This window comes from Buceros rhinoceros, unplaced genomic scaffold, assembly GCF_000710305.1.
Source record: "Buceros rhinoceros silvestris isolate BGI_N320 unplaced genomic scaffold, ASM71030v1 scaffold27558, whole genome shotgun sequence".
NCBI classification, from domain to species: Eukaryota; Metazoa; Chordata; class Aves; order Bucerotiformes; family Bucerotidae; genus Buceros; species Buceros rhinoceros.
The window spans coordinates 2120-13810 of record NW_010425579.1 but is presented as its reverse complement, the minus strand read 5'-3'; the positions used below and the strand labels follow the sequence as shown (position 1 = coordinate 13810).

At 45.7% G+C, this 11691-nt stretch overlaps 2 protein-coding genes across 2 annotated transcripts; both read left to right on the top strand.

Annotated features, from left to right (window-relative positions):
- The first annotated feature begins 85 nt into the window (after window positions 1–85).
- LSM5 (LSM5 homolog, U6 small nuclear RNA associated (S. cerevisiae)) lies at window positions 86–2662 on the top strand. Its single transcript, XM_010141207.1, has 4 exons — window positions 86–176; window positions 400–427; window positions 1040–1112; window positions 2630–2662. The coding sequence occupies exons 1-4, from the start codon at window positions 122–124 to the stop codon at window positions 2660–2662; spliced, it is 189 nt and encodes a 62-aa protein (XP_010139509.1). The 5' UTR covers window positions 86–121.
- A 3732-nt stretch (window positions 2663–6394) lies between these two features.
- STMND1 (stathmin domain containing 1) lies at window positions 6395–10286 on the top strand (the record flags this gene model as incomplete). Its single annotated transcript, XM_010141208.1, has 3 exons — window positions 6395–6478; window positions 7353–7488; window positions 10132–10286. Coding segments are annotated over exons 1-3 (375 nt in total), but the record flags the coding sequence as incomplete, so codon positions are not given.
- Between the last annotated feature and the right edge of the window lie 1405 nt (window positions 10287–11691).

Genomic DNA, 11691 nt, shown 5'->3' with positions numbered 1-11691 from the left:
GCCTCAACATATTTTGTTCTAAAAAATATATGTTCTATAAAATAATCTTTTCTTCCTTCTTTTTTTGTTTGTATTTGCAGAACTTGTGGACAAATGCATAGGTTCACGCATTCATATTGTGATGAAGAGCGATAAAGAAATTGTTGGAACACTTCTAGGGTTTGATGACTTTGTCAGTATCCCTTGATGGCGATGTTTAAGGCTGTCCGCTCCAGGCATCAGCTCCGCTGGTTTATTGCTTTTGAGAGTTCACTGGGGACAACCTTTTTGTATGGATTAATTGCAGTATTCTGGTATTTTAATTTTACAGATAAAATCACCATTCAGTATAAAATGAAAACGTGAAATATTTTGATTTTGAAATTATGGGCTTTATTTTCCTTGAAACTGGATTTTCAGATATGGTGTTAGAAGACGTTACGGAATTGTAAGTACAATTTCTGCCACTTGTTGATATTTAATTTTTGTTTTCTGGAGGAACACTGTTGCGTAAGATATAGGAGCAAAGTGGTTTTATATTTTTGGAACACTTGCCAGCTGGATAGTTCCTACCTTGGACTTAAGCTTTGGAGGGTGATCTACTCCCAACAGCTGTGTCAGGGAGTAGCGCTTGGCGTTTCCTACCAGTAATCAGGTTGCTGATTGTAGCCTTAATTTTGCCAGGGTTGTGTGTTGAACTTTCCAGCAGTTTGTTTGGTTGCTTTTACCTGCCTTTAAGGTCAGAGATGAAGGGTGAGCATTTATTCCTTGGTCATACCCTCTTGCTGTTTGAAACTTGTTTTAAGTGTCGACGTTATTCAAGAAATGGCCACAATTTTGAGGGTCAGTCTGTATCTTTCTGTACTGAGCAGAAAAGCCCAACGGATCTATTCAGTTGTCCGGTAGCTTTCGTTACCCAGGTGGTCAGTTTATCAAGATTACGCTGCAGTGTGGCCAGTTGATTTCTTAGTCCCAACACATGTCATCTTAATGCGGGCATTCATGTCGGTTCTGTAATCAACACTGTAAATGTTGTCCCCTTTTTCTATTGCTGCTCCAGTGAGATTACACCGGAGGGCAGACGAATCACAAAGCTGGACCAGATTTTGCTGAATGGCAATAACATAACAATGGTAAGTCACTGTCGTCGTTAAAAGGCCACAGCCTTTATTTTCTGTACCTGTAACTCCAGCAGGAACTGAATTCAGCTACTCTAAGCTGAGCTTTGCCGACAGTTTCACTACTTCAGGTAGCTCCTGGGGTATCCGTGTGTCCGAACGATGCTGGGAGAGTGATCTTTGTGTTACTTACGTGCCGGTACACACGGGAAGAGCACGGCCCTCACTGTATTGTGGTGAATGTGTTGCTGGTCCTCAGGTGTGCAGGGGAGTCGCTGGCTTTGTTGCCCACTCTGTAGGCTGGTTCATCCAGTGGCTTTTAACTGGTGGGTGTTTGCCTGTAGGGTGGGATACATCCACGTTTCATCCACTAGCGTACGGGTAAGCGTGTTTGCAGCACCGTGGATGGTTACGAGCTCTCCAAGTCGTTTGGCGGTTCTGATACAATGAGCTGTGCCTTTATGTGCTCTGAGAAACCGCCCTGGAGGTCTGATGGCTTGTACCAAATGAGAGACACAATGACTTTCGGTTTATCGGGTGCTGATGTACATAGATCAGTACCGTTACGGTAATTACATACTGTAACTCTGCCACTTCCCAAACCCCACAGAAGCAGACCCGTGGGAGTTTTTTGCTTGTCTGCATAGATGGCTACAAAATGCAGCCTTCCTGTGGAAGGGCATTCCTCATTCTGTGGGAAGAGAAGACTGACTTGAGTCTAAGTCGGTTCCACGTGAAAGAAGAAAAATCTCTGTTTTGCTCTTCCCCTCCTTGCTCCTCCTCACTGGGTGCCTGAGCAAGGGCAGTCTTGACTTTACGTCAAAGCCTTTTCCTGCTTTGGTGCTTGTTCTGCATCCCAAAGGGATAGCGCATATGTAAAAAGGAAAAGGAATGGTTAAAAAGATTTAAAAAGGACTATCTATAAAAAAGAAACACATAAAAAGTGAAGGGAAGGGTTATCCTCTTCCTTTATTCATGTTTTTCCCTTTGTATTTTTTTCTGTTGTTCAGTTCTTTACGTTCTTCACAGGAAAATGCTGTGCTGACTTAGTCCCTGCTGCCTGTAGGAGGGTTCAGGCTCTTTATTAGTTTTGGGGCTCTGCTTAGCAACGAAGCCGGAAAGAGGAAACCAACTTCCCAGCATGGCTATAGCCCGGGGAAGAATCAGCAGCTGGAGAAATTCTTCATGAAAGGAAGCATGTTCTTGGTCCTTTTACAACTGAGCTGTCCTGTTTCTAGACAGAATCATCTCCTTGAAGTGAATAAGAAATAGAAACCCCCAAATGTGTGTTATTTCTAGGATCTCCTTTGTATTTTGTTAAACTTCCTTCATATTTTAGAGATCATTTTTGGCATGCGCTGCTCCGGCAGTAACTGACCTCTTTTGATGGAAGAGGAAGGTAATCCTGGATCTAAAACCCGCTTTGGTAGTCTCCATGTGCTAAACTGTTGTAAAGCAAGGACTGTCCAGGAGAGGAGCGTAGAACTCAGATCTACGGCACTAACACAGAACTGTCTTTTATTCTTTTATAGCTGGTTCCTGGAGGAGAAGGACCTGAAGTATAAACTGATACAGTTGTCAACAATGAAGACATGTTACATATAAATATGGATAAATAATCTAAACAGAGCTTTTGGGGTGTGGGTGCAGGTGGGGTTTGGTGAGGGATTGTTGGTTGGGGTTTTTTTGTTTACACATTCCTGCAGCTGCCATTTGATAGAAGACCAGGATTTGCTCTCCAGGAAAGGTGCGTTGCTAATGATAGTGCTGGCCGTGAGGTGAAGTCATCGCTGCCTGGGGAAGATGCACTAATCTGTGGTGAATAAAAGGGTTTGTTTTGTTCGTTGCTGTGCTCTGTTAAGTGCGTGAACAACTTAGTTTTATACCTGAAGATCCCAGCTGAGGTGCTGGTGCAGTCCCACGCCAAGCAGTCAGTCACATTTAAACATCGCTGCCTGTCAATATTGGGGGAACAGGGTGCACTTATGGTACAGGTCTCTCCCCCACTACTCTGTCCTAGAGAGGCACCTCTGGAGCACCGTGTCCAGTTCTGGGCTCCACATTTCAACAGGGACAGGGAACTACTGGGGAGAGTCCAGCGGCGGCTGTGAGCATGAGGAGGGGCTGGAGCATCTGTGCCAAGGAACGGCTGAGAGCCCTGGGGCTGTTCAGCTGGAGAAGAGAAGGATGAGAGGGGACCTGATCAATAGCTGAAGGGTGGGTGTCAGGAGGATGGGGCCAGACTCTTCTCAGTGGTGCCCAGTGACAGGACAAGGGGCAACGGGCACAAACTGGAACACAGGAAGTTCCAGCTGAACGTGAGGAGAAACTTCTTTACTGTGAGGGTGCCAGAGCCCTGGTCCAGGCTGCCCAGAGAGGCTGTGAAGGCTCCTGTTCTGGAGAGATCCCAAACCACCTGGACACGGACATGAGCAACTTGCTGTAGGTGACCCTGCTCCAGCAGGGGGTTGGACTGGATGATCTCCAGAGGTCCCTGCCAACCCCAACCATTCTGTGGTTCTGTGAGGATGAGGCAGGCGGTCTGGTGGAGCCACCGGCCGCTTGTGTCCATGGGTCAGGGACATGGGGAACGTGCAATGGCTGGGGGTCCCCACACTCGCTTCCACCAGCACCTGTCTGCTGCCGCTTCTTCAGTACAGGAGTTGTCCACGCAGCAGCAGCTCAGAGGGTCACGCAGCCCCAAGAGAAAGGGCAGAGGGTTCCCAAGGGGTATCTCCCTCCATTCCAGCGAGGAGTCACAGGGGCAGGTGCACAAGTGGTGTTTGCTCCAGCAGTGCCATATGGGGAGGGGGCTGGGGGAACCGCGGGGAAACTGAGCGCTGGAAATTGGATGAAGCCTTCCCAGTCGTCCAGGGTGTAGCTTTAGGATGAGGAATGAGCTGGGCAAGTGCTGGCAGTTTCTTCCTGGGCTGCTGCTGTTTGGAATTGCTCCCTCTGTGTCAGAACTCCCTTGTCCCTCTTCAGACATAGCCTTTCGGAGTCCTTTTGGCCTCAAACTCTTCCCAAATAGCTACTTCCTCCTCAGCCACCCAACTATTCAGTCTTATTTTTCAAAGAGAAATACTGCTGCTTAGAGTCCCCGAAAAACTTACCCAGTCGCTTTCTATTGTTTGAATTCAGTAGGAATGTTGTCAGACTAAAAAAATGTCAGAAATTTGCCTCTCCTTCAAATCAGCCCAGCTTTGTTCAGCCAGCCTCCGAGCCTTAGGAGAGTGCTTTTATCTGCATCTGCGTCCAGCTGCTGATACTAATGGAAAGGTTCCCACGTCGTATCAGGACTGGCACTCCACGGATAGACCTCTTCTCACCTCTCTGCAGTAGCTCACTAATCCAGGGGCATAAATCAGGGACAGCCAGTAATGCTGTAGTCACTGAGACATCCAGCCTCCTGCTCAGTTTTCCAAATCCTCCTGCAAGCCACCAAACAGCTTTGGACGTGGGAGCTTTGAAAACAACGCTCCTCATTCTAAAATTTACACACACTTCAACTTCCTCCACGTAACACCAGCAATTCTAGAAACAGCCATTTCTGATTTTGGCATGGGTTTTTTTTCCCCCCATATGCACATCCCTGTGACTGGCTTTTGTTTTCATCCTCACAAGGCTGTAAGGATACCTGTGCTTCTTTCCCTGTCCCACCATTAGCAGCCTTCTTAGAGCTCCTCTTCCTCTCCAGTGTCAACATTGCACTTCGCACAGGCTCTGTTCCATGGATTTTAAGGGAAATATCCTGTGTTTGTATTTATGATGAATTACCCTCTGGTTTTTCAGCCAACACCACGCAGCCTGGTACCTTGACTGTACTGAAACTTGCTCTCTTTCTCTTTTCTGTAAAAAAAAAAAAAAGAAGCTGCTAAAATGAGAGGAAGATTCTCTCTCATCAGTCAGCACCAGCACAGGAGCAGTCTGCTCTTGACAGCCTGTAGCTCCGATTGTTCAAAAAATACACTGTTCACCACGCTGATTTAATCGTGTGCGTAAGATACTAAAAGGCCAGGCTCCAAGTGTACAAAATCCTGTTGAGCTCTGAGAAGGTTCTTTCCATAAAGATGAATGAGGGCTGATTTCATGCCACTCCATACAGTCCGTGTACTCTTATTTCTTCAGACTATCACTTGACTTTTTACATGCCAATAGTCAATTTGTGAAGCACAGATCATAGGCTGTAGCATAATCAAAACTCAGATTTACAATTTTTACATTTAATCAGCTTTCTTAGATAACTGACATTGTCTCCATTTTATCACCTTATTTGTGTTTGAAGGAACAAATACAAATCACATTTTCACAAGGATGAAATTTGCGCCTATTTACTTACAAACAAGTTTAACTGCACCATCACAGCAAGCGCTTAATCTGAAACGCAAACAAATCAGGGTAAGGTCAGAAGCTGGTACTATTTTGTTTCCAGGAGCTCAAGAAGTTAATTAATCCCTCATAGCTATTATTATTTTAAAAAATCTTTTGATTTCATACATGTGAATATTTGTGAAAAAAACAATTTATTTCTTCTAACAAATGATAATCTCAGCACAAGTGACCCAAGACACGACCTTCAGCTGACAGCACTGCCTTAACATTTCTCCACAATCTTTTATAACAGCCTCTTGGGATTATAAACCATGCTGGTGGCTGGTTTTTGAATCTCCTGCAGACATCTACTTCTAAGGATATGAGCAGACACAAACAGTAATCGAGAAGTTGTACAATGATCTCAAAGGATGCTTAAAACATTTCCCCTGGTCACAGCCTGTCCCTGTCTCCCCTTTAGAAGCCTTGCCCTGCTGCTTGCAGCTCCACATGCAGGAGTGATCTTTTCCACTGCTAATCGTGCTCAAGAATGCTGAAGAAATCCAAGCAGCGATGGAACTGTGTGTATTTTACATGACAGTGTCTTGTTCGTCTAAAAAAAGAGAAAAAGGAAAAAGAGGCTGGAGATGGTCAAATGTCTTTGCTTGAGTTCCCCCAGGAGGGTCATGAACACCCTGCATCACCTGTGCAGATTCGCTGTTCTCAGAGCAACACCCCGGATGCACAGAAGCAGCACGTTCCCCTCTCAACTTCAGAGGAAGGTGCTTGGACAAAGATGATGATGTCTTTTTTTTTACGTCAGGACACCAGAAGAAAGCCTTCTGTGGTGGTGTTTATTGTGGCAACAGGCCCTGGCAACAGTTAGGCTCCACACTGAAAACAAACCACCAAGTTCAAGGAACAGACTGGGTCATTCCTACTCCCTGGACTTGCAGCGAGGAGAAGCAGATGGTCACAGTTTCACCATGGGCTGCACTATTTCTCACAGGGTCGCTGTGGCACCGCTGTCTTCAGAGGAGCTACAGAACAACCAGGAAGCCAAACGCCAGGTAGTGACTTCCTCCAACTGACTTGGTGTACAGTATGTTAGGAGACGTCTTAGCTTTGAGCATACAAGGACTAACACGTGCAGAGCAGTGGATTTGCAGATGTTAACGGTGGCTCTGAGTGTCGGGGAACTCTTTAAGAGAAGGGCTGTCATTCGCTCAGCTCCATACAACCCTTACGCTGCAGGAGAGGCAGACTGACCATCCTCACATGCATGGTCTGATATTGCAGCACCTGAAAAGTTGCTTTTCACAGCCTGTCCCACTTGCCTCATTCAAGATACAATTCGAGACACTTACCTCCCACCCCAGCGGTGAATTACTGCACTGCAGCCAGCTGGGTTTTGCCTCTAAAAGTTCTTAGGAGGAAGGGGGTGCTTATAGATATCAAATGTTATATAGGATACACGTGCACAGCCACTTTGTGAAGTTGAGCGAGTTCTCTGAACCTACAGAGACAAGAATAGGCTCTAATCCTGCGTTCTTTGGAGGTTCCAAGCTGTCGTTTAGAAGCTGCACAGGTTAACACCTTACCAAGCGCTAAGGTAAATCTCAGTTTTCAATTTCGAACCAATAATCCACATCCAGAAGGCCTTCAAAGTTCTGAACCAATACTCCAATATAGTCAACTGGATTAGGCTTAAGGTCATTGCTTCCCCTTCCAAAGCATTCCAAGAGACCCTCACTTGTGGCAGAACATGGATAAGTCTCAGGAATGCTTCCGCTTTCCACTCCACCCTGAACCGGACAATTCTATGGACTATTCTAGATACAACCTCAAATGTTTAGAAGCCCAAGGAGCTTCTCTCATTTGTTTCTTCATTTTCTTGTAGACTAAAAGTGACAGCATTGGTGAACAGAGGCTGTCCCCTCACAGGATGAAGCAGCTCGGCCAACAGACATTTCAAAAGATGGAGCCAAATGTGAAGATGAGACCAGTGAGGAAGACTCTCCTGAGGAGCTACCAGAAAGATTTACATCTTCCCAGAAAAGCAGAAGTGCACAAAGCACAGGTAAACAGCAACTGAAGTTCATAGCAGCTCCACAAATGGAGACCTTGGAGGAAATAATCTCCAGGGTCTATTACCGCAGCCTAGTTCTACACCTGGAAACGTTCCTGCTGCGACGCTGCAAGGATTGTGCCGATTCGCACAGGTTTTAAACCATGCAACAGCAGCAGAAAGTATTTCCTAGCTGATGATTATGTTCTGCAGCGTGACTCAACCCTCACTACCAGAACAGGGTAGAGACACTTCTCTTGGCAGATGCCTGGAACAGACCAAGAGAACAAATTCAGCCTTGTCCCAGGGGCAGCTCTAACTGGGATTACAATCTCTGGAAAGACACACAGCCCACGTGAGGGCTGTCAGTCTGCTGCCATCGGGAGTCTGTTTTCACAAGGGAATGGTCAATACAATGCCCCTGCCTAGCATCACCTAGAGACAGTACGTAAATACCATGTTGCTCTGGAAATTTGCAACCAAAGGTTACAGGGCCAGTTATTGTATAGAGAAAACTGGGAAAACTCCAGAAGTTGTCATGATAAGCAAAGGTCTGCTAAGGAGTTTTTAAGTACAAGCGAACACTTGAACCCACACTTTTCGATAATCTGAGGATAGCATTTTAGTAAGGTGTACTAATGGAAGAGCAGCACCATCTTTGGGTGCATTTACCCCCCCTAACTTTGTATTTCGAGTGCCACGATCAGCCTGCATTTCACAATCACACTAAATGGAAAGTCTAGAGTGATCGGTTACTCTTTGTAATAAAAAAGGGTTTAAAAAAATATGTCACGTTGAACACGAGGAATAATTACCAATGTTTGCTGTTCATTAATTAGGACTTAACTCCCAATGCCACAAAAGGACGTGATGAAAGAATTTCAGATTGAACAAAATTATTTGCTTGGTCTGACATGGTGTTTCATGTCATTTCAAGCTCCTTTTCCTCCCACTTGCTAAAAGATAACTTCACAGGAAATTTCTAAACAGAAAGGTTTTGAAATCATGCTTCAATCTTCTGTTTCGAGACAAAAGAACATGCCATACCAAGATATTCCAACTACATTTTTTCTCCTGAATGAGATTAGTAAACCCCACACACATTCACAACACCTATCAATGTTGCCCTCTCATCATTTGTTTATTTTTTGCCAAGAGGTGTTTTGTTGTACACTGGCTTCTGACCTTTACGTGTTCGGACTGACAGCTGAACCCCAGTGCTTTTTAGGTGACTGGTTTTAGGGAGGTACAAGGGGGCAGATGTTCTGTGCTTTTGTTTTGCAACTGAAAAATAAGCCAACATTGCCATGCTCACTCTGCTTATAAAGACTGGCAGATGTCAGATAACCGCAACTTTGATTTGGTCCAAGCTTTCTTCGCAGAAAAGCTCTGCCTTCTGTCAGCAGAGGTTGGGCAGATGGTAGAACTGTCAGCTGAGGGTTGAAGAACCTGGTGGGTCTCGGCAGTAAAGTTGTTCGTTGTTTGTTCATGTCTAATATGTGGAAACTAACAGCCACTCAGAAGGGTTATCAAGATAGTTTGGGTTTTATTCTTAATTATAGGTCTATAAAGATATAATTAAGTGTTGGAATGCTTATAATCAAACTCAAGCGTACCAATACCGATACAACAAAAATCGGAGGCCATGAAAGCATGGGTCCATGTAACAGATGATCACAGTGACCTTTACAAGACAGACCATTAAGTAGGTTTGTACCATCCCATCCCAGCCTGGCTTTCTCTGACCAGATCACAGAACCCTTGAGAATGGGAATTGTGAAGAGCTCTCTGTGGACCTTCCTTGGGAACATGCTCAAAAACCAGTGTCACAGGCTTTCAGTGTATGCTTCCATGTGCCCCTCTGACCACAGTGAGGAACATAACTAGGTGCCTGCACCATTTTTTAAGCCAATAAAAAGCTTACTCTCTTTCACGGGCACCCCCTTGTCATGGGGAAGGAGCTTGCGTGCCCTTGCGAGGTTGAGAGCTGTGCTGGTGGTGGCATGTGCCTCCGGTGGGGTCTCCCAGGCCAGACAGGTCTCAGCTGAAGGGTCAGACAAAGTGTGTCCACGGGCAGGATGGGCTCACTAGCCTTCGGGCAGCCATCCTAGGAGAAGGACAACTCTGACCCCAAACCCGGGCAGATGGAGCTCGTTTAGCCCTGTAAGGCTCCATCTAAGAGAAGGACACTCTAACCAAACCTACGACCCGAGGACTTCGCTGTCACCATCCAAGCTCGCCAGGCCCTGGCAGATGAACCTCAGGTGTAAAGGGTGGAGCCAGTCCCGCGCACGCTGCGCCTCACCTAAAAAATCCACCGTGCAGCCCCCAAGGGTGCACTCATGTTTGCAAAGCCCTGTAGCCACAGGCGAGGGACCGGACTTGCCTATCCCACATTGGCCTTTTCAGCCATCAGCACACTTGCAGTGAGCGTGGGTAAAGCCCTTCCCAAATCTTCGTCCACGAAGCCAAGCCGTGATGATGATGAAAAAGCTTACTGCTAAGTTTAAGCAGCGAAGAGAGCCTTGGGCAGGCCATCTCCATTGGACATTCCTAGTATGTAACCTCTTAAATAAAAACTCTGGCATTGGAAATTAGGAGGTCTTGGTTGAGTGCCAAGTGCTCTTCAAGTATGACTGTTCTCACCTCTCGCAGACACATGGCTCACCAGCAAGTTCATCAGTAAATCACAGTGCTTACAGGAAGGAGAGGGGCAAAAATCATCAGACATTCTTGAAGAGCTGAGGGTGCAGGGAATAATCAAGAGCCAGAGTACCACTGCCAGGTCTGGAGAAGTGTATGAGAACAAGGTCAGTGCCATTACGTGACAGGAGCCCCTGCTACGGCCTGACCCTGCCGTGAGCACCCCGAGATTCAGTTTCTGCGCACACACAAAGCATCCAAGCATGTCTTCTCTAAGACTTTAGAAGCAAGTGGTTAAACAGAGAACTGTATCACGGGAATGTCAGTACCACAGAAGCTGGCAGCAGTTTTCAGCTGTTTTCAGTCTCTGGGCTTGCTTCTAAATGGGAACAAAATGACAGCGCCAAGAACTTGGTCTCTGAAAACTCGCTGGAAGCTACATGCCGCAAACTTGTTTCTTAAATCCACAAAACTAAAAGAGATGCTTCTGTCAGGGCCTATAATTACATTTAATCTAAGACCTCAGAAATCCTAAATATTCACACTTTTGAGAAACCCACAATTTACATTTGATCTCAGACTAAGAAACCATTACAAAATGGACTTAAAACCAAAAATTATAGAATCAGTATTTGACTGGGAAGCCAGCGTTCATTTTCTTTTCATTCCAAATGATAACCCAAGCTTTATTTTGGCTTCTGAACTCAGGTTTTTCTTTTGTAGTCAAGCATTGTGTTAAGGATGAGACACCTCTCCCAGACAGGGTTTCTATCACAGATGTCCAGAGGGAGCGGGTCTGCAGGGATTCTGTGAGAAGTTTAACACATGGAAATGGCTTGTCCAAAACTCAATCCCACCACAGGAACAATTCGAACTCAAACCAAGGCTGATTCTGAGCACCTCTGTCATGTGAGGAAGTCATTCACACACCTCTAACCTCGGCCACTCATATTGTAGAAGATAAACAGAGACTTTCTGAAGAACAGCTGAAAAAAGCAAATGCCACCTTACAGCCTGGCCACTGGCGCTGCCTAACACATCTCCATGGCCGGCACTTCAGAAAATGGAACTGGAGGGTCCCCGAGTGCTTCACCATAGCCTTTACTTTCTTTCCTCAGATCTGAGTATCCGAGAGGATTATCCCCTTTGCAGCTCAATTTAGGTACCACCCTGCAGGCAGGTTTTTGTATTTTTGCCCTTCAAGAGACAGGCAAGTGTCTGTTCTTTTCCTCCGGTACTAAAAAGCTGTCTGGTATTAAGCTACACATACTCTTTTATGGACAGAAACCCATTCTGTGCTAGTTCTCCTTAGAGAATTTCTATCCTCCCAACAGGAAAGGGTTTTTTTCTTAAAATCAGTAGAGCTTTATGAGATTCATACTTTTCACTAACAAACCCAACTTTTCCAAGCAATATTTTAACACTGGAGCTGGGCCCACTCCTGCGTAACCTACAAGTGAAAACACAAACCTGTCACTAGCTGTTAACTGTGAGCTCTCCCTTGGCAGTAGGGTAAAACTTGGCCTGTGCTACCTCCTGCAAGAATAATTTACTCCATTAGAGCTCAAATCC

What these genes read in the sequence shown, in the direction of transcription:
- LSM5 (XM_010141207.1), top strand. Translation starts at nt 122, where the DNA reads ATGAAGAGCGATAAAGAAATTGTTGGAACACTTCTAGGGTTTGATGAC. An exon ending in AGGGTTTGATGACTTTGTCA is followed by an intron (nt 177 to 399) that starts GTATCCCTTGAT and finishes CTGGATTTTCAG; the next exon opens with ATATGGTGTTAGAAGACGTT. An exon ending in ATGGCAATAACATAACAATG is followed by an intron (nt 1,113 to 2,629) that starts GTAAGTCACTGT and finishes ATTCTTTTATAG; the next exon opens with CTGGTTCCTGGAGGAGAAGG.